We start from the raw sequence: 23,014 nt of genomic DNA on the forward strand, positions 1-23,014 counted from the left end.
CACGTATAGAGAGATATACACGTACATGTATATATACACAAATATATGTATGTATCTATAGGCACACATACACGCTGCATGAGCAGAACTGCTTGAACCTGCCAGGTTGGTAAAGTGAGGATAGGTCTTGCAGGCAGCAGGCTGACAGGTCAGCTTTTGGCTGTGCTGCACTGCTCTGCTCTCAGTCTGTTCCTAATCAATAGTTGAAAAAGCCTGATATTTGCTGTTATGATGGTCATGCTTTTAAATCTGAAAGATGCATACATAGAAAGAAGTTATTCCTACTTTACTGGAGCACCACAGTTGACATGAGGGGCATGTGTTTCTGGGACAGAAAACCTTGACTTTTATCTGTGAAGGAATAAGTGGTGTGTAGGTGATGACAGTAAAAACAAGTGAGGTTAGACTAGTAAGGATTTGATATGTGTAGTGCTCGTTAATATTAACAGAAATAACTTTGTGTTCCGCCCTCGTCATCATAAGAACTTGAGCTTCTTTGTGTACTCAGCCCACTGGAGTTGTTCTGAACGTGTCGCTTGCCTAAATGCAGTATTTTTGGGTATTACGGATAGCGTAAGTTGTTTTTAACAGACTTTTTCATTGCTAAGGATTGTTGCAGCATGTTCTGTTTCCTCATGATGGGCTGAAGCCAGGCATGCATCATTCTATTGTGTACACTTTTAAAATTGACCTCTTTTTTTTTTTTATCTTTCTGATTTATCCAACAGGGTGGGCTGAGTGCCCAAGCTTTTGTTCGGATTGAGATAGAAGATATCAACGATAATCAACCTGTTTTTGAACAAGCTGTCTATGTGACGAGCATCAGCAGTCACACAGAGCCAGGAACAGAGATCATCAATGTTGTTGCCACAGACAGAGATTCAGGAATATATGGCATTGTCACATACGAACTGGTCCCAGGAGAATTTTCTTCTTTTTTCACAGTGGATACATCCACAGGTACTGTATGAGTCTATGATTCAGGCTGTAATTATACAACATGTACCTTTTCCTTGACGATGCTTTGTTTATTTGGAGTCATGTCATACAGTTGAAAGTTAGATTCTGCTGGAAAATAATTCTAGCAGAAGATGGAGGATTTGGGTTTAACATGAAGCTTTTGCATTCACTGGAATAAACAGAATGGGAAACATAGTACATACCAGTACAATTCAGGACAAGCAGTATGCCACTTATCCACTATTTTCAGCCATAAATCTATTCATGATTGTAAGAAATAATCAAAGCATTATTTTTTTACAATAACATCTGAATTCCTGAAATGTTTAGGTCTTACTCTTGGGGAGCAGTAAAAGACCCTTCAAGATGTTTGTCCTCTGACTTCATCTCTCTTTCTATCCTAATCTTCCTTCCCCACTCTGTGCTGGAATAAGTCCCCATTCTGCTCACAGTCTTATAATATCGCACTGCTTCCCTGTTTGACTCAATGATTAGCTTCATACCTGTCTTTTTCTGCCTTTTACTTCCTGATGTAACTCTTCATCCATCTGGTTTCTGGCGAGAGGTTCAATGAAGGAGTGTCGATGAGATTAATGAAACAATTAAGGCAAAAGCAAATCTGGGTGAATTTTTTCAAAGACAGGTTGAATCTCACAGATTGAATTACTTTTCCTGTGGCCACAAAGCAGCCCCTGTAGTCTGCTTTCTAACCTTAAAATAGTTATCAACATCAGCTGGAAAGAACATGAGCAGTGTATCTGCAAACGTCCACGGTGTCTTTCAGGCAGTGGTTAACTAAACAGTAGCTACCATTTTACTTGAGAGCCAACCCTTGCATATAAAATGTGTCCTGATCAACGGTTTTGCTTTGTGATGGTCATGACATAGGGGATTATTTTATATGTTTTAAGAATTTCTGGGGCGGTTGTACATGTGTATATATTAGCTGTTTGGCATACAAAATGTTGCAACGCTCTATTCTTTCAAAATGGTGCCTATTTTTGCTTTCTTGCATGGTCCCCAACATACTCTGATGAACAGAAGAAACTAATCTTATTAGGAAGTCGGTCTGCTTGTCTTGGCTGTTTCAGAATTTATTTAACTGCCTGTCAAATCAGATTCTCTGGAGCATAACCAATTTTTAAAAGAGAAATGGATAAAATAATAAAATAAAAACTGTAACCCGAGTTCTTCACTGCTATGTCTTGCTTCTGGCTGTTGCTTTGTTAAAGCAATTGTATGGATGTATCAAGAAAGCTTTTAGCTTTGCATCGTGAGCTGTGTTCACAACACAGGATATCGTACCAGCTGGTCAGCCACTGACTGTATAGAATACATCAGTGGTGCTTTTGATATGTAGATGCTATGAGGTCAAGCCACACCCAAGCTTTGTTTCAAGCACTGTGACATGTGAGTGTTGTATATAGGTAAATTCAATAGGAGTGGGAAGGAAGAGCCTTTAATTGAGCAGATGTTCCATTTAAAAGTTGTTTTTTTTAGTTTCTAAACAAGTGTTTATTAGTGGTACAAAACAGTGATAAAAAGCAGCGTGACCAGCAGATCGAGGGAGGGGATTCTGCCCCTCTACTCAGCTCTGGTGAGACACCCCCCCTCCCTGCCGTACGACCTTCAGCTCTGGGGTCCTCAGCACAAGAACAACATGGACCTGTTGGAATGAGTCTGGAGGAGGCCACGAAGATGATCCGAGGGCTGGAGCACCAGAATAGATTCATTCCAGTGAAGGATGTTGACAAGTTTAGTTTTATTGAAAAAAATGGAAATGCTGTTGTTTAACAGTCACATCTTAGAAAATTTTCATTGCATGAAAAAGTTTAGCTTTATTTTTATTACAATACAGGTTGAAAACAAAGGTCGAAATATCAAAATTTCTTTTCAGTGGAAAAAAAAATCCAAACTTTGCTTAACTCCATGTATAACGCAATGTTTAATATGTAACAGATTGTAATATGCATCAAAGTAAAATGGGGATACATCCTTTCTAAAGAAAACAAGGCCATTTTTATGGTGATTAATGATGTTTTCGTACAGTATTGCAGGAAAAAATATTTTATTTTTAAACTGCTTTTGGCATTTTCATAAAATGTAGTACATTTGCTAAACATATGAAGAGGTTCACATAAATAACATTTAAAATTAGAAGTGTTTTATTTTGGAACATTTTGAGGCCACTTGTTTTGTTAAACCGCACTTTCTTCAATTACTGTTTTTTTGGTCTTTTCTATGAAATTGTCAGCGTATTCGGAATGCTGCACCTCGGAGAAATAGGTCGGAGACGTTGGGTTAGCTCACTAAGTTTTCACCTTTTGAAGAATTTTGTTTGAGTCAAGTCACAGAGGAAAAATTAGCAGTCTCAGCTGAGTAATTTGTGGACATGTAGGCTTCATTCTGTATCTGTGCTGGAAACGTGCAGCTTGTGGTACGGTACCTTCAAAGAAATATCATCTCCAGTTACCATGGCAGTCAACTTTTGTTACCAGATTGTGCATTTAGCTGTTTCTGGATCTGCAGGCTGGCAGCTTGATTGAAAAGGTCCTTGATTAAAAAGATGTTTTTGGAAACCTTCAATAAGCTACAAAGCAAAGGTGACCTGGTGGGGTGGTGCGGCAGTGCTGGAGCTGTACAGGTTGCATGGAGAAGGCTCTGCCTTCATCTTTTCAAAGGCAGTGGTTCACCAGGCCAGAGTCCTGCCCACTTGATGGTGTATGCTTTGGGTTTTGGTGTGGGTTTTTTTAAAAACTCTTGTTTTATGTGGATGTGTTCTCTTTGTGTCTCTTTGGACAACAAACATACTCTATGTTACTATTATGTCAGATTAAAGGAAACAAAACAAATCAGAAACAGAGGAAATCTCCCTGCAACAGCAAATTATGTCTCTTTGGTTATATGCTGCTTTACTGACAAATTAACATGGGGTTTTTGGTGGGTTTTTTGTTTATTTGTTTTTGTTTGTTAGGGAAGAAATATTTAAACATGTAATAGTACAGTATAGAGAAAGCTACATCAAAGTAATACTTGTTTTTTTCTGTATTAAGTTTAATTTTGATGTCCTATGGTGAGTTCTAAAACCTTTGTTGAACTACCGTTAGCATTGTACTAAGCAAAAAAAACCCCTACCAAACCCTAGTCCTGTCCTGTGAGGTTCATAGTAGGTTGAAATAGTGAGACAACAGTGGATTAACATGATGATCAATGGGTTCAGTATCTCCAGGTTTCTTATAATATGTACTGTAGAAAATGAGAGTTTTTGAGGAGCTGAATGTTAGATTTAACAGTATTCTGAAGAATATGTAGCAGATATAAATTTGTTGACAATTTGAGGGTGTTTTGTGTTGAAATTTAAAATGGAAGAGGCTCAAGCGAAATGTTTCATTTGACTTGAACGTTAAAAATTAAGGAGACGAAGCAATAGATTCACGAAGTAAGAGGGGAACTGAAATCCCTAACAGTTTAGCGATTGCTGTGGTCACCAGAAAGACCCAGTTGAGTTCTTCCTTTGCTTTGAGCAGCATTGGATCTATTTGCCTTCTGGTGGGTGTTCTAATCAGTTGATTAAAGTTGGAGTCATAAGACTTTTTTTTTTTTTTACCCTATTAATATTTCTTTAAGCATTTTGAGTGAAGTGGAGCAGCTTCCCTGCTCAGAATAGCCGCATGAGGACTTCATTGCTAAAGCACTGTGGTTTCTTGCTAAATGGGGAGCGTGTTCAGAGTGCTGCTGCCTGGCTTCTAGCTGGTGGGGACATGTTCAGCTTGCTTTGCTTGCTCTTTGTTGAGAACTTGCTCACTGAAACACTCATTTTAGAACCAATGTGGGGGTTTGGAAAGCTCTGAATGGGTCTGATCCAGCTTCTGTTTGAGACCTTTCTTTGATGGGCTCTTACTGTTGCATACCCTTTCCTTAGGGATTCATCCCTCATGAGATCAATGGGCAACCAAACTTTTAAAAAACGAAAGTATTAATTGGTAGAACCATTGTGCTAAAAAATTTACCTCCTTTAAACTCTCAGCTTCTCAAAATCATTGGGAAAAAAGTTACAAATTTTGTTTATCTGTCTGCAACTTTTCATGGGATTCATGAGCATTTTTTAGGATTGTCCAGCACCTGAGGACTTCTTACAGAAGATGCTTTATAAATTAGTTTTTCCCTGCAAAAGAAACAACCATTATGCTAATTTGATTTGTAGTAAACTTTGAACCATGCATTGACAGCGCCACTGAAATATTAATATTACCTGTGATATAAGTTGTTAAAAAATTTTTAGATAGAGAATTTAGAATTATGGTGGTGTTCAGATAGCAGTTAGGCCAAGCACTTGATCCAAAAAGCTGGTAATGTAAATATAAGTACTGCCTTATATTTTTAAGTCCAGTCCTATAGCTCACTTCTTCAAGTTGCAGAATTGTGTTTAACCTTTCCATGGTTAGATGGTAGATGGGAAGGCTGACAGAGGCCAGCTTTACATGTTCCTTTGCCTGCCCTGAGCATTAGGAGGCATGTGACCTCCTAAACTAGCAAACTGTAGTCTCTAGAGACAGAAAAGTTTGCATCCCAAGTAGTCCATCGCAAGACTTTGTCTGAAAAGTACTTGTGTAACAGAAGACTGAGCCTAGGTGATACAAAAATCATTCTAGTACTAGACTCGTTCCCTCTCTTGCTCAACATTAGAGGCTGATGCTCAGGTGGATATTCTGCTTGTGAATAATGGAACTGCCTTAATTAGAAATTCCTGTTTTGTGTGTTTATGGATACTTCTTAGCTCACTAAAATTGCCTGTAACATGTAGTATTTAAAATAGTAGTGCTGTACTTCTGGGAGAGGCACGGTGTTAGAACTGCGTACATCAATTTATAGATCAGGGTACAGGTTGGTTACAATGCAGCTTACCAACCTGGTCGGATTTGGATGAAGTGCTCTGGAATAGACTTTCATATGCCAAGCAAAGTCTTGTGATTAAACACAGTGTGTTTATATAGTATTGGTTGTAGACACTAACCTGTTTTATTTATATTTCCTTTTGTAAGAGGAAAGCTGAGTTTAGCACAAGAATCTGCTAGAGAGAGGTCAGTGTCAAAAGCATCCCTAGTGCAGGCATATGAGGCTTCTGTAAAGTACAAATGTGGACAGGAGATTGATACAAGTGGAATCAGTTATTTACTATGAAAACATTCAAATACCGAATAGTTTAAAACTTGAAATAGCCCTTTTATTCACTGAAACTCAAAACAGTGTTTGTGCTGTGAAGATTTTTAAAGCCTTTTCCTGTGAGCTGAAGCTGTGTGTATTACAGCAGGTAGACTGTAAATAGCAATGTAATTCCTCATTAATTCCTCCCTTTCCCCAACAATTATTAAACCAGCTCTTTGAACAGTGCGTTTGGCAGATTGTTGTTATGGTTACCATCAATAATGCAGCTTCACTAGAAAAGGTGCCTTTTAAATACAGGTAAATTGCTAAAACTGGAGCCTAAATGCGATGCTAAGATTAGAGCATAGGTAGTGAGTCAGATCAATAGAAATGTCAAGCAGAAACATTATCCTTCTTCCCTAGAACAATGCTGGTTTTAATGTTAATGCAAAATCTACACCTTCTAACTGTACTTATCAGAAGATCACCCTGTCTATGCTCATTCTGAAATTTTTTCTGATACATAAAACGTTTATAAAAAGCAAAGCTGTACGTGTGTCTCTGCAGCGAGAAGCTGGCATGCTAGGTTGGGCGAGACACGCTCTGAGCAGATCAGTGGGTCAGCCCTGACCTACGCGGTATTAAACAGCAGGTGCAGCAGCCAGCTTTGAAGGTGAAGTGGGGTGATGAACGATATGTACCTTTGTGCCATCTGCTTACTGTCTGAGCTGTGTGTCAGGGTGTGCCAGCTGACCCGTCCTGAGATATTTTCTGAAGAAATACTGCCGTCTTTTGAAGTTGTTAGGGCATGCGGTTTCATGGGAAGAGTACTGATAGTTGTTGGTTTTATTCCTCTTGCCGTGTTCTAAAGTTGCTTTATTTCGTGAACAATGAGAAAATGTTGGAAGCTATTAAATGAGTACACGTTTCTCTGCAATCCAGACTTTATTGCTGAAGTTGGCGTGTCCTGATTTTACCTCTGCAGTGCTTGACTAACGGAAAATGTTTTGTTTACCTATGAATAGCTGTAAGTGTAGGACTGGTTTTTGCTTTGCTTACATGAGGACCCTGTGGAAAAACAGATAGGCTTTCCAAGTGGTCAGCTAGGGGTATGTGTGGAAATCCTAATGGGATAACCAGTATTATTTTTGCCATGCAAAAAGTGCTTTTGGTGAGTGAACCTCCTTTGGTGATGTATACTGTTGTAATGTTAGGACTGAACACAAGCTCATGAAGATAATCAGAAATATATTTGAAAAGAATCATTATATGTGGGCGCCTGTCTCCTGCCTTTAACTCTTGAGAAACAGCACTTAGCAGCTCACCCACCTGTGGAGTAGAGTGCATCTCTACAAAAATAAGAACAATAAAATCCCAGGACAGATTTTGTCATTACCAGAGGATGGCGGGTGCTGCGGAGTCCTGGCTTTCACTAATGCATTTGCATGTTCTGGGCGAACATTGGCTTCATTTGTCTTTTGTTGTTGATCGGCACAAAGTGGAGAGCAAGAACTTGTCAGTTAGTGCTCTAACACGTACAGCAAGTGAGGAAGTCTGAAGTAGATCAAAGGGTTGACAGTCATGATTTCAGTGTTCGTTAGTACTAGCTCTCACTGTACATTGAATCCTCGAAAGCATTGTAACAGTTTATGCTAGCCAGTAAGCACAGATTGTTCTTCAGCAAAACATCTGTAAATTCCAACACGGCTGTGCTGAGCTGACCTGCCCTGGAGCAGAGCTGTTCCCTAACTAGAGCCTGCGGTGGCCGTTGGTAACATACAACCAGCATTGCAGATTCTGTCTAAAATGTGTATGCAAATCATGATAGGCAGTCTCTGTATCATATTTTTATTTAAAAAGGTTGCAGTCTGCAACCGGTTACACCCATGTAGATCTAGTGAAGAAAATGAGATTTCTGAGGTGTAAATGAGGCTGGATATTAATACTTCATCTGGTATGTAATTGTTCACTTGTGAAGCAGAATTGATTCCAGCTCTCTCGTGCAGAATCAGTAATTACCAGAGGTAAAATCTTCAAGGCACAAGGCACTACAGTAATATAAACAATAAATTTTAAAAATGGGAATTAAATGTTTTTAAAGGCAGCTGATAAGACTATCCATATATATGGGGAGCCAAGCTGTAAGAAAGAAGGTAGCATTTTTCACGCAGTGACTTCTTAAAGTGGAACCACAGTTGTGTCTGTGTGGTCTCTGCTGGGAGCATCGGTCTTGGTAAAACGATCCTTGTAGAGGAGCCGTCTCATCATTCCCTCTCCATCGTCAGTGTTTCTATAAATTGTTTTTCATAATAAAAGAATATATTGAGTACCACAGCAACCTAATTGTCTTTTAAGCTCTCTGAAGCCACAGATTACAGGCTGCAAATGACTATAGTTGTAACAATAATAAGCCATTGTCTTTTCTTAATTATGGAACAGGAAAGAAAGGAAAACTGGGACTCATCTTCAGCCTACTATTTAGTGAGGCATACCTCTGAGTTTCGCATACCTGCTGTCTGCTTCTTGCAGTTGACCCCGTGTTTCTACCTTTGCAGTGTAGTACTAGGGGATGTCCTGCGCTGTACTTCAGATCAAATACACCTAGCCCGCCTGCTCTGAGCTGTGCTGGCAGCTACTTTTGACCCAAGCGGTCACGACTGTCTATTGTATTCACAGGGCAGTGTTTTTACATAACCATATAACAAGTAGGATCCTAGATGCTGCTTACTTCTACAGCTTCTCTCCTGTCATATGGTGCCATAATAGAGCCTAATGTGGCATGTTCCCCAGCATATGGTAGAGCTGTCTCAAATGTCTGTATAGATTTTATATCACCAGACGCAAAGCTAATGCCCAGTCCTACAAATACTGAAAGAAACAGAATGTATATAATTAAAAGTCAAACTGGGTTATAAAATTTCCTGCATACTACAGTTTTGAGACTGGAAGGAACCATATGGAAGTCATATACTTTTTACTTGGAATCTGCCACTGTTCTTAGGGCGTCCCTGGTCCTGCAAGAGAGGACTGAGTTGGTGAGAAGTAGTTGCCTATTCCCTTCCATCCCTAGGACACAGCAAAAGAATGAAGAGAGAAAGCAAAAATCTTTCATCTGTTTTTTTCTTTCCTGTCTACTTTCTGTAGCTGAACTGGCATGGACTGTGCTGTAGTCTGTCTAGGTCAGTTCCACCAGGTCTTCAGAGTTCCTGGGGTAGACCACTGTTTGCTCCACCCTTTGCTAAGGGATGTTCTGAAGCCAGTAGTTACTCCTTTGAGAGTAAGAATTTCAGTGTGATGCTTTTCTGTAAAAGTTTTCCCACTCTTCACATACATCTTGAAGTATCAAAAATGGGAATGATATATTTTTGACCTTGTCAATGGAAAAATACCCAATTGGTCTAGTTAGTAAAATGCAGTCCATTTGATTGATTTAATTTCATTTGACAGCAACAGCGTTTAAAATCCATGTTTATACATTTAATGTCTGGGGAAAAAAAAAAGGTTAAAACCCTTTTTCCTTTGAGCTACAGTTGCTCAGGTTATCTCAGGAAATGCCAAAAGTTTATGTCCTTGGAAGACTGCTTTGTTGAGCTAACTAATCATAAAAGCCAATCATCATCAGAAAAAAAAAAAAAGACCAAAAAAAAGGCCAAAATAAGGTTGTTTCTTGGAAGTGCATCAGTTATTGGCGTAGGCGCTGTATCAGTGATGAATTCTGAATCCGTCTGCATCTCTGTTGTGTTTTTACACTGTTGTGGTTTGTCACACTGGAATAAGTGTCCTTTGTTGTTAGTGGAAAGCATTCTTCCTTGATCCTGAAGACACTTTGAATGCATTTTAAGCATGTCAAGACACAGTTTGTTACTATAATGTCCTGGCAGTATAATTGGAAAGTATACTGCATGCACATTTGAATATTTATAAGGATGTTATGTATTTTCCGTTATTCTGCTTAAAAACACATTGTAGCAAATTAGTGTTGTGGCTTCACCCTAAATTTTGAGATGATATATTGTAGTTGAATCATGCACTGATTCTCCTAAGGCACTTAGTTAAATCTAATTTTTACCCTGTCTGACAAGTAGGACCACTAAATGTCCAACTTGAATGCCAAATATCATCTCTACTAAATGTGTCTTGAGACCCAGGAAATGACAAAGGTAGCTTAAAGATTTGGTTTTACTGAACTGCTACAGCTTTTTCTACAAAAAGCATAGGTGATTTCTTAAAAATACCTGTTGGTATGTATCAAGTTGTTCCTGTTAGTTGAATCACTTGAGTTTACTGAAATCTTACTTAACTCACTACAGTTTTAGCATTTACTGTACATTTAGTTAAACTCACTCATTGCTAAGAAGAATTTTCTTGTGTTGGGTCACCTCTCCATTTTCATGTTGAAAACCTTACTTTGCAAATAATTCTCTGTGTGTTGCAGAATCTGTGACCACCAAAGGGTCTTAGAATGGGTTTTGTCACCTCAGAATAAGCGAAAGTGTTCTTCCTCCTGCTCGATACAGAAGGTGCTGGAAAAGATAAGACAAACCAATATTAGTGCTCTCTAGGACATAATTACATGTACTTATTCCATCTTTACCTGGCTGAAAGCACCTGGTCTTAAACTGTGTGCGTCAGGTTATAATTTAGTTACACAATTTATGAAGTAACTATAGAATATGCTGTGATCTGCTGTATTGCTCTATGATCTAGTGTTTACCCCTACATTTTTGAGTATTTATGTTCACTTCATCTAGACCAGACATTTCAGAGTGCTCTGAGGACTAATGATGTATTTGTGGGTTTATATCTTCATTTATAAATCCTCAATTTGCTTGCAAAGGACAAAGAATGACTCACTATCTCTCACGAAACAATTAACAAGTATCAGTTTTGGATAAATGTTGTGGACCGTTATGAACATCCCATAGAGAGGTATGGTTTGGATGTAGTTCTCATTGCTGAGACTGAAGTTTTCACTCAACCAAAGCTTTCTTTGAAGTTCGTACAAGCTTTTGCTGTAGAAGAAGATGAGTCAGGATTCCTGCCATGTTCATTCTTTCTACCCATACTACCATCTTAGGTAATAATAGTTAGATGTGGGTTTCTGTAGTTATATAGAGAGTATTTGAAAATTAGGCATAATTATCTGATACTACTAAAGACTTATTTTAGCAGTCAGAAGAGAATGTATTTGGAGACAGCTAGTCTCATTTGTCAGAGTTAAAGGATGAAAACGTATTTATCTTGAAGAAAGCACGTCCGACGTCCTGTATTTCTGGACAGAGTATTGCATTTGCTTTTCAAAGAATTACTTATTTAATATAGTTTATATAAAATGTAATTGTTAGCAGCTTGCAAATTCAACAGACCTTAGGATTCACTATTGAAGGGTATTTTACCAGAAACTTGTCATCAGACAGCAGATGATGGCTTCCCAGATACTTTCCGCAGAGCCTGCTGCTCCTAAGATCTGCATTTTGGGGCTTCAACCCCATTTGTGTGGATGTTTTATTTAGGACTTACTCGAGCAGAATGTCTCTGCAGCGTGTTTGAAATAAAGTTAGCTTTACTGTTTGCAAAGATAAATTTGTCTTTTGTAACAATAAAGTATCTTTTCACCCTAATGCACTTCCAGATTCCTATAGGCTGGGACTGGTAAAATTGAGTTTTTTCCAACATTGCTGAAAACTCAGAACAACTCCACTGACTCAATGAAGTTGTTAAAGAATTAGCTGAATCTGTGTTTCTAAAATCAGAATTATGGACACTGTGTTTTGACACGGAACTTGCTGTGTGTTAGTGGCTTTCTGCATGTGAAAGACCATATAATTTGAAAAAACTTGGCTCTCAAAAAGGAATTGGGAGTGCTGTTTTTGTCCACGTTGTCTGACCTTCTCTTGGAGTGGTGGTACATGTTGAAACTAGTTTGACAGCCTGCTGAATTTTAACTTACTTCATTGCTCTTTTATTTCTGTGTACTTTCAGGGATTATTTATCTGATCTCAGCTCTTGGCCACATGGTGCATTCTGTGCTCTTCCTGACTGTTTGTGCGCGGGATGGGGGTGGCCTTCCCTCTACCACCAATGCAGCTGTCACAGTACACATCCTCCAGACCACTGCTGCCCCTGCCACATTTGAGAGATCCTGGTATACTTTTTCTGTCCCCGAAGATGCACCTGAAGACAGCCTGATCGGCACTGTAAAGGCCAGAGAGCCTCCAAGTAAGTTGCATGCTCAGTCAGAGATTACATTGCATTTTTGTTGTGACTGTCAGCTAGAAATAAATGCTGCTAATGTTATTTTTTTAAACTTTCATATTATTCATTCAATCTGGCCAGCATTAAATAGTACTTACTGTTGGTATTTACAGCAACTAGTGTAATCACTGCTGTATCGGGATGCTCTTTAGAACAGGTAGAGATTTGTGGTACTCTCCTTGGTGGTCCATGGGGATGGGCAACTGCTTCCATTTTCTTCCAGATGGATTTCTATAGTTGTAAATGGGGAGGTGGGAAGCACGTTGTGAAAGTGTAAGGAAGGGTGTGTGTGACAGTGTGGGTTGTGTTAGAGCATTAGCCATGCAAGACAAATCTCAGAGCAATAGTCTTGATCAGAAAGTATTCAGAAGTTTCAGAGAATCTATGTGCAGTGCTGCTGCTGCAAAAAAACCCCCCAAACACCTCCCACAAAAAAACTCCCAAACAAACAAACAAACCTCCCTCCCCCCTTCTCTCAAATTAAGTGGTGAAGTCCAGATGAATGTTTATGGGACCTTCTGAAAATGTATTTAATCCACTCGGTTATGTTACCATTTTCAGAGGGAAACAGGTTAGCTCCTGCCAGGCCTTAGTCTTAAAAGACCCTGTCCTGAGAGCCGTATATATTTGGTTCCTATGCAGAGCAGTGGGAGCCATGAGTCCATGTACCAACTTAATGATGGATCTGTACGTTTAAGGTGGTAGAGGCAGAGGTTTAATGTGAGCTTGATTAGTCAGGTCCGTCCGTTTTCTCCTTCTTGGAAGGACGGTGCACTGACCATTGTCCTCAGGGTGAGGTAGCACCTGCAGAGCAGCCTTGCCAATAAGCCTGAACCTGTAGATAGCTTTTGCTTTAGGTAGCATCTGATGTATAAGGGTTATAGCAATGGTCATCCATGAACAGTAAGTGCAGTAAAATGCAGCTCTTTCATAGAACTGCCCCCTGTTTGATTCCTTGCTGTAGTGAATGCCTGTGTGTAGTGAAATTACTCCCAAAAGACTAATTTATAGGAGTGTTTTTTCCATGTTTTAGATCAGGGGAAAACGAGAGGCTATTATACTGTTTTCTCTATAGAGTTTTATCATACCAATGAGATGAAAATCAAACGGTCCACAAGTGGACAAACTGTATACAGTTATATTTTACTGAAGGGCTCCAGGGACAGGAAGAAAGCATAAAAAGCCCAAGAAAGTCAAATGTGTGTAGCTTACATTTATTCCACTGAATTTAACAGCATGCATTCTTCTCAGATGGTGTTACCAACCTTCATGTTACCACTTTCATGTAATTTTACATTTTTTGTTGTTATTTCCATTTCTAGATTCTTTAGAAGTGGTTTCTTACAGAATTTCCTCTGGTGATCCACATGGAAGATTCTCTATTGACCCCCGGTTTGGTATCATCCGCACCAAAAAACAGCTTGACCATGAAAGTCAGTCTGTTGTGGTGCTCACTGTTCAGTCACAGTTGGGTAACTCCCCTGTCTACAGTAGTACCCAGGTCAACATATCTGTGATAGATGTTAATGACAACCCTCCAATATTTCCTACTAAATCTGATAAGGTAACTGTTTCACATACCCAGCCTCCTGGCACTGCAGTCTACATTGCTCATGCAGAAGACAGAGACAGTGGCCTAAACGGGGCAATCAAATACAGTATTGCAAGCAAGCAGTCAAATGTATTTAGCATTGATCCAAACCTTGGAGTGGTAAACCTCACCAGGACAGTGTTTGCAGATAAGCAGCGGGAATATACTCTGCACATAGCAGCTGAAGACTGTGGAAGTCCTTCTCTGACTTCTTTGCTGATGTTGACAGTGATTATTGAAGAAAAGAAGATGGGCCCTACTTTGATTTTTCAAAACTTGGTGTATCAAGTAGAAATCAGTGAAGCTACCTCTCCAGGTGCCCGAATCCTTCAGGTTCAGGCCCATTCAATTGATCCACACGGTGTTACCTCCAAGCTGACATACTCCTTAGAGCCTAGCACAGATTCTGTTGCATTTGGAATCAGTTCTGATACTGGCTGGATTTATCTTCGGAAACATTTGAACTATGAATGTGCACAGATACTAAGTTTTAGAGCTCTGGTCAGCGCCTCCGAGGATAAAAACCTCAGGCAAAATGCAAGTACATCAGTAATAGTTAAAGTCCTGGATGAAAATGATAATTCTCCTATGTTTATGCGTGAAAGCTACTTCTTTGAAGTGGAGGAAAATCCAGTTCCTAGAGGTGTGGTTGGCACCATTACAGCTGTTGACAAAGACTCAGGAAGAAATGGACAACTTTCCTATTTTCTCTTGTCTGATGGAAAGTATTTCAAGATTAATTCCAACACAGGTAGCATTTTATGATTTGTAATCTGCCTAATACTGCTTTTGGAAAGCAGCCTTCCCTAAGGAAATGGAAGTAAAGTGTAAAGCTTTCAGGAACTGCTGTGAATCTCTTGGGTTGATATATGAATATTCTAACTCAGAGCTTCACAATTTGGAGAATGAAATAAATCTAATACATGTTCATGAAGAATGAAGTAAACCTTAGTATTTTATTTTTTTCATGACTTCATTCTGGTTCCTCGGTCATAAGTTTCAATGTTTGACTGTAACAAATTTAAAGAGGGAGTTTTAAGTTATAGCTTCAGTAGTTCATATGAGGAACTTAATTGGCTGTGATCAAGTACAGCTGAAAAGTACAGATCAGCCATAAATAACTGTAAAGGTAACTATGACATTTGATAGTTACAGTGATTTAAAATATTTGTGAAAACATCTGTAAATTACATCAAAACTGAGTTCATGTTGTACATAGCACTACAGAAATCAAATTGGCTGAGAGAAGCTTTTCATGGCACAGGGCATACTCTGCGGTGAATCCCAACTGCCTTGAGTAATAGGTGCTGTAGCCACACAGTGTAACACCGCAGACCACAGCGTGGAGAGCCTAGAGGAAGGGAATCCTGTAAGGAGCACAGGCACTGTAAATAGTCCAGTTTAGCAAAATGATATGTACCGAGCGAAGATCTGCCATTAAAAATTCCTGTTACCAGATGTCCTGTCCTCATGGGGAGTGAACAGGCTCTCCCAGAATTTCTCTGTATGAATCTCAAAACAAAATTATCATTTCAAAGCAGATTGTAATGTGCTACTACAGTACAAGTGCAAACTGTGATTGACAGAACGTTTCTGTGGAATGGAGCTTGGAAAACTGGGGTTTTAATGTCAGCATTAAGGTGTATCGGAAGACGTATCATTATTTCACGTTAGATTAAATGTATAATTGCATGTAGATGAGTGCTAGCATATAGTAAGTATCTAACTCCCTTTCTCCTTCATTTTCTTTGTCCACCAGGTGAAATCATAAACTGGGTGGCACTAGACCATGAAAAACAAGCTCACCACCAGCTGACCGTGCTAGTGACTGATCACGGGTCACCACGGCTAAACACCACAGCAGCCGTGTACATCGTGGTGAGGGACCTCAATGACAACAAGCCCCTCTTCCCTCAGGCGGTGCCCGGGCGGGGGCTGCAGCTCAAGGTGGGTGCTGCTGGCAGGATGCGCTGCCTGCTCCGGGCACCACCTCGCCGCAGGAGCCCAAACCCCCTGTGCTGTGAGACAGTAACAGTGCAGCACCAAGATAGGAACATAACCCATTCTTAACTGAGACTCGGGTGTATTTGGGAATTTCAGAATTTATCAAATGATGACACTTCTATGCCTTGTATACCATTAGATATAAACAAAATTATACATGTATATCCTTTATGTATGCGGTAGAATCTCTTTTAATTTCTGACCTCCAAGTCTGCTGTACTAAAGTTTTTTTGAATTGGCAATATATGCAGACTGTAGCAGAGGATTGCTAGAGCTGTATTAGATATAAAGGATATACATGTATAATTTTATTTATGTATGCGGTAGAATCTCTTTTAATTTCTGACCTCCAAGTCTGCTGTACTAAAGTTTTTTTGAATTGGCAATATATGCAGACTGTAGCAGAGGATTGCTAGAGCTGTATTTAACCGTTTCCTGAAATGTTCTTTGCACTGACTGTAAATATTACTGAAATAGAAAACAGAGCAACAGCTAAACTCTTGTGTTATGGCGAAGAATTTATTTTAAGACTCGTTGTTAACCACGTATATTTGCAAATTATTTATAAACTGCTTGATGACAGGTTTTGGAAGGGCAGCCATCGGGGACACTTATTACCACTGTCTTTGCAAAAGACTTTGATTCTGGAAACAGCGGTGTTGTGTTATATTCAATAGAATCAGGTAAGAATTTAAAGTGTTATTCATAAGAAAAGATACATTGAAATAACTAGAGTTTTAGAGGTGCCATGTATACATACGGGATTTTATGTCTATTTTGTGCCTGTTAGAATAAAGGTGCATGTGTAAATAGGAATCACGACCATCGTAAGTCTGACGAAGTATCTGAGGAGATGCAAGCAGCTACCTTTCTTCCCTTCCCCCTCTATCCCGCCTTCCCAGGGGTTTGGTTGCTTGTGTGCCTGGCCAGAGGATGTTCAAACAGTACTCAGAAAAGATTAGGACTGTGATCTTGTACTGTACAGTTTAGTGTTTCAGTCAGTTGTTTAACATCTTAAAGGAAAGATGATCTCCCTTTTCCCATGACCAATTGAAAATTTTCCTACTAAAAGAATGGTTCATGACAGTCTGAGAGGGGGATCAGAAGGATCAGCAGATAATCTGGGCAGACAACAAGGCTTCTGGTTTTTAGTTCATGTTTCACCCTTTGTTTAGCACTGTGTTAGCCTGACATAGTGTGGCCACTTAAAAACACTTCTTGTCTTTAGTTTTCCCTGTAATTCCTACACGTAATAGTTCACTTCTGGGGTAAGCTGTAGGATCCAGTTTTGTTTGCAGTGAAATCAATAACAGAGCAGTCCTAAATTAGAACCTGAGTGGGACTGGGGCATTAATACTGTAGGAGGCATAGATGCGATCTCTGGTTTTGCCACATACCACTTGCTACACTTTTATGCAAGAGAGAATTCTCTCTGTAACCAGTGAGGAAAACATGACTGTTCCTCCTGCTTTGCTTCACTGTTGGTTCAAAACAGCAAGAGGTGCCAAGAGCAGAACTATTTCTTATTTTGGTACCTGCTCTGTTCTGCCAGCTTAATGTAATCAATACCTTTTAAGCTTGGTATTTGTAGTCTGTGGTAACTTGCACATAGAACATCCTGTTTCATCAGAGCAAGAAAACATTTCCACCATTTCCACCCACTCAGTGCGTTTCCTCAGGTGTTGTTTTCTGTGTAGGCAGAGCTCAAATGTGGGCTTGGTTGGTTTAAACTCATTACAATTATTTGTCACTGCAGAGTAAAGAACAAAATACTGCAAACCTACATTATTCCTCACTCTTGAACAGCAAGGGAATCTGTAGCCTCTTCTTGCCGAAGCTGAAATTACCAGAAGGTTCCTGTGGATTATGTTATACTGTGTCTTTATGTACCCTTTCGACTTCTGTGGAGTAATGGAAGGACTTTAAGATCCAAATCCACAAGGGCCGGAGAACTAACTCTGCTTTCTTCCATCAAGAGATGCTTAAAAAAATGAGACATTTAACAACTCTGTTGAAAATTTTGCAGTTGAAATATAAGTAGATAATAAAAAAACTGTAGGGTCAGTTTATGGCCATAGTAGTATTCCCTTAATTTGGATACAAATGACTGTCTCTTCCAGAGGGAACTGGAGACGATCATAGACTTCTGCATTGTGAATAATAATATTTTTGCATGAAATGATCCCCCTTAAGAGAAAGGGGATGAGTAGTACCCAACCTTTTGTTTGAGGGGTGATCACCAGGCAACACGGGAATTGTTCTTCAGGGGTCTCTGCCTGTCTGTATCTCTAACTATATCCCCTTCTTTCAAACAGCATATTGAATTTTCTTACTGACTTCACTGTAGAGTGCCAGAGGGGAACAAGTAAGAGTTCAAATTATAAAAATTGACTAGCGACACAAAATATGACTGGTCTTGCCAGTGCTGTCTCTAGAAAGAACAAAAGGATAAAAACAGGAGCAAAAAAAACCACTAAAAGAGCCCTCCTGGCCTTGGAACTAGATATTTTCCCAGTAAACAAATCCAGAAACAACTGAGCTTCTCTGATACTAATTTTTGTTGTTATTGTTGTTGTTAGTTGGCTCACAGCCTTTAACATCTGGTCTTCTGTTTCATGGTGAAGTTCTTGCCTGGTTGATATTTAAAATAGTATTTTCTAGTTCTGGGATATTGTTTATTACTAAAATATGAAGAAGAAATATGATCTGATTTACAGCTGTATTTGTTCAACAAAAAGAAATCAGGTTAATCGGAGGACTGCATGCAGACCGGTGCTGTTTTCAACAGTTGAGGGACTGCCACAAGATTAAGAGCTCCGAGAGTCAGAGTCAGCTGTTAAGCTTGTAAGAGTCACTGGGTAATTTTTAAAGTTCTTGAGACCTTAAAGAAATGCCAAAATGGGAGCAATAGGTTAAGCTATGCAGGAGGGCTAATGACAGATGCCAAAAAATTACATAATGAAAAATCTGTAAAAGAACTATGAGGTTTACGCAACAGATGAATTTTAGCCTTCAGAGGAGAACTGTTTCCTTCAGTTCTTCTCCCTCTTCCCAGAAAATCAAAACGAATCATCCTTAAACATTCATGTGTATGGAAATACATGGTCATATGGCCGTACGTCCACTTTTGTGTTATCACTGAGAGTAACCTAAATCAGAGGGAGGTGAATCCTGGCTATGTGTACTATTCCTTAGTGATGCTGACAATTGCAAAGTGATTTGTCTGGCCTTCCTCACAACTATTGATAGGTTATAGTATAGCATTTATAACAAAAATTAATCTGTATTTATGGTGCATCATAAACTATTGCTTTGTGTGTTAAGACTAGCACTGGCAAAGTAGAGGCTTTTACAGTTATATTTGGACCAATTCTACAGATACATTAGCACTTGACCACCAGAGTGCTAGGAGAAGCCTAGTTTACACCACTAACACACACGAATTGGCAAATGTTGTACGTATGCCTGTGGACAAGTATTTGTTCTCCAGGGTGATTTGCAAGCAGCATGCAGGGAGCATTCCTAGACTTGCAGAGGGCTGCAATTCTCCATGACGAGGAGGATTTGGAGTGTATGTAGAAAGTGAGCAAGCTACCACTCACATACACTTGCCCTCGGTAATCTTGGGCGAAAGTATTCAAAAGTGGTCTATCTCTTCTCTTAGTCATCTATTAAATCAGTTGAAAAATGAGATCTGTTTTTAGGTAGGCTTTTGAAATTCAGAAATGGAAGAAATTGCTTTAGCTACAAAATGTAGTATAAAAGTTTGATTAGTCTGCCTATAGATGAAGGGAAATCCATTTCATAAGGGGTTTTTTTCCTTGAATTTTTTTCTGATTTGGAATCAAATGGCTACACTTTGAAATTGTCTATGAATAAATTAAAAAAATAGACTGATAAATTACCAGAAAAATAGAAATAAGTTGTTTCTGTTTTGACGGTATTTATAGTGCATTACCAGATAAAAAAGACGAAAATGAGAAACACTTTCGAAATAGAAGTCCTAAGGAGTTTTGATTTTTTACAATATCTCTTTCCAACTTTATCAAACTTTTCTGTTACTTTTATTGCCACCAAAATATGTGCAAAACTGATGGTTTCATGAAATATTTGGATTTTAGTAGAATTGTAGTGTCTAGTGAATAACGCTATTGGTAGTTTCTTTTTTGACCAGCTCACTTTCATTTTATTCAAAATTGTAGATTCTGACCATTCCTTTCTCCTATCAAATAAGCTTCAACCCTTCAGAAGTTGTGTGGACTGACACCTATTTCGGTTGAGCTTAGCTATCTGTGTTCTGCTACTTGAAACAGAAAAACAAGTATTGGTCTTTATGCTAAGAGGTACTGACTGTCCTCATCACTGCTGAAAAAAGGGTGAATTCTCATAGCCTCATGTTCATATTATAATTATGTACTTGCAATGTTTTTGTTCTCTGATTTGTGGGTTTTTTTTAAACAATTTTTTAATTTTGGTTCAATTTGGTAACTGTAACTCCATTTTGGTAGAAAAATGAAGGGAATAGTTTTCGTGCACTTCTGTTCACTGTTTTCTTTTTCTTGTTAGTTCTCCCTATCCATTTTTTTACATGTCAGTTTTAGCAAAATGTTAAAATTATATGCATGCAATTCACACTGAGTTCTGTTTTTCATATTTTCTCTGCCTTTTGCTTAGCTTGGGTTTTGTGTCTTGAAACATTATATGGAACAAAATAGTGTATGTGTGAATGTAGACATACTGTTGGGACCTAAACCAGGGAAGTAACCAAGAGCTATTTATGAAAACAGTAATATAGCAGCATTAATATTTTGAAACTATCATGAAAAATGCAGAATGCAGGACTGTCTCATTGAATAGAGTTGTCTCTGCATATTGTTTCCTTTTGTTGGCAATTTCCTCGTTACCTTCCAGACTGCAGGAGTCAACCCAGAAGGGACTCATGGAGTGTTAAAAACCTATAGACAGTGAAAAATAGCAGAACAATCTTATAAAAATAACTCCTATTTGTTGGTTGTGAAAACCCTGTTTTCTAACTAGCCTGCTCAGTATTTTTTCAAATTCTACAGGTGCAAATATTTTACAGTTGCGGGTGAGGTGATTGGATACAAAAATGAATATCTATATATGCAGCTAACTAATTTGCATGTGCAGATTTGGAGAACATAAACAGCTTCATGCTCACTTAGGTGCCTATGGAAATATAATTCTTTATGGGTGTTTTGTGTACTACATCTGCACTGAATTTATTTTTACCACAGTTGCTTATTAGAATAGCAGCTGTTGTTCTGCATAACTTTGTTTAACCCACTAGCACACCTTATTAGAAATTCACATAGCAAAAAGTTGTTTGCATAATATTTTAAGAGAGAAGTAGTTATGGCAAATTTGATTTTTTTTTCAGTTTCTGGTAAGGTGTACCAAGTAATAGATACTTTCCCATTTTGCTAAAAATTGGAGAGTAATTTGTGTTGCATTCCTTGAAAATGGAGCAGGTGGGTGCCAGTCTCTTGTCCCAGGTAACAAGCAACAGGATGAGAGGAAACGGTCTCAAGTTGCTTCAGGGGAGGTTTAGATTGCATATTAGGAAAAATTACTTCACTGAAGGGGTTGTCAAGCACTGGCACAGGCTGCCCAGGGAAGTGGTGAAGTCACCGTCCCTGGAGGTATTTAAAAGATGTGTAGATGTGGTGCTTAGGGACATGGTTTAGTGGTGGACTTGGCTGTGCTAGGTTTACGGTTGGACTCAATGATCTTAAAGGTCTTTTCCAACCTAAATGATTCTATGATTCTAAGTCACAAAGGGCTATTTACCCTTCTATGATAGAATTAATCTTCGCAACTCTAGAATAAATGTGTTATAGAGTAGCTGCAGGTAATAATTTTCATTAGAAGTTCCTTGTTATTAGCATGTGACCAGTCCTTGATGAAGAATGCAAGCATGATTTCCAATATGCACATGTTGCTCTGCAACAATTTACTGTAAGATTTTAGCTACCCCCAGTTAGCTCCTTGTTCAGAGCACAGGCAGGGCAGGTGGCATCGCTGCTGTTGCCGTGCCTTAGTGGTAGATCGGGCTCTTTGCTGACCCGTAGTCTGTGGGGGATGTGAGCCAGCTGTGTATCCAGCATCACTTACTTGACCCTTCAGGCCTGTTCGGAGACTAAGACTTAATTCTTTCTCTGGGCCTGCCTGCCAACTTATGTTTGAAGTAGGAGTATCAGTCCTGGGATGTCTGCTGCTCTCCAGCTGCACGCACTGTTGGTGTGAGTAACATCGGTACAAAATTGAGCAGTTGCTTTAGTACTCCATAGCCTTTGTCTCTGTAGCTTTCTGAGTCTGGAGTAAGTAGTTTATAATAACTATGTACTCAGTGAAGAAGAGGTGAACCAAATGAGCCAGAGAGATCCAAATGAGTGCAGCAGTTTCCCTTTCCTCTGGGTCCTGCTCTTTCTTACTGTTAATTACAGTGTTCACTACTATGGAGGCAACTGAAGAGATCTGCAATAACTCATATCCAGTTTTTCCCGATAGAAGAGGATATAGGAGACTTTCAGATTGATGCTGTCAGTGGGGAGTTAAGAACAACCCGGTCTCTATCACATGCTGAGAGATCAGACTACAGAATGATGGTCACAGCCAGGGACCAGGGGATACCGTCACTTCAAGGACATGCTGCTGTTTACATCCAGGTACTTGTTTATGTTGTACAGATAGAACAATTACGTTAGATACATAGTTTCATTGGAAAAACATTTTTGGGAGAAGCTAGGGAAATAAACAGAAGAAAGGAAGAAATTAAAAATTATAAGCACTTTGTCTCATGGTAATTTTCTTTTGCCATTTTTCTGTTGAGGGAGGAAATGAGAGGGCAGGCTTATTTTGATTTGTTAAGAATACACAACAGCATTCTGGGTTGTCTTGCAAATAGATAATGTTTGTGCTTTAGTAGGAGGTCATTATGAACACTGGAAAAGAGAAGCAAAATATCCAGGCAGGCAGAATGAAAAGAAAATATCAGGAGGGACTGAAAGTGGGGGAGACAGGAGATTTCCGCACCCC

General features: G+C 39.1%; 1 protein-coding gene across 1 annotated transcript in view; it reads left to right on the forward strand.

Annotated features, from left to right (window-relative positions):
- Positions 1–728: 728 nt before the first annotated feature.
- DCHS2 (dachsous cadherin-related 2) overlaps positions 729–23,014 on the forward strand; it is a gene marked incomplete at its 5' end in the record, with an annotated part of 55,415 nt that continues 33,129 nt past the window's right edge. Inside the window, 6 exons of the mRNA XM_009706162.1 lie at positions 729–960; positions 12,088–12,324; positions 13,683–14,702; positions 15,711–15,898; positions 16,539–16,638; positions 22,490–22,644. Of these exons, the coding sequence (XP_009704464.1) occupies positions 729–960; positions 12,088–12,324; positions 13,683–14,702; positions 15,711–15,898; positions 16,539–16,638; positions 22,490–22,644 (1,932 nt within the window). The remainder of the gene's footprint in view (positions 961–12,087; positions 12,325–13,682; positions 14,703–15,710; positions 15,899–16,538; positions 16,639–22,489; positions 22,645–23,014) is intronic.

This window comes from Cariama cristata, unplaced genomic scaffold (assembly GCF_000690535.1).
Source record: "Cariama cristata isolate BGI_N322 unplaced genomic scaffold, ASM69053v1 scaffold16988, whole genome shotgun sequence".
NCBI classification, from domain to species: domain Eukaryota; kingdom Metazoa; phylum Chordata; class Aves; order Cariamiformes; family Cariamidae; genus Cariama; species Cariama cristata.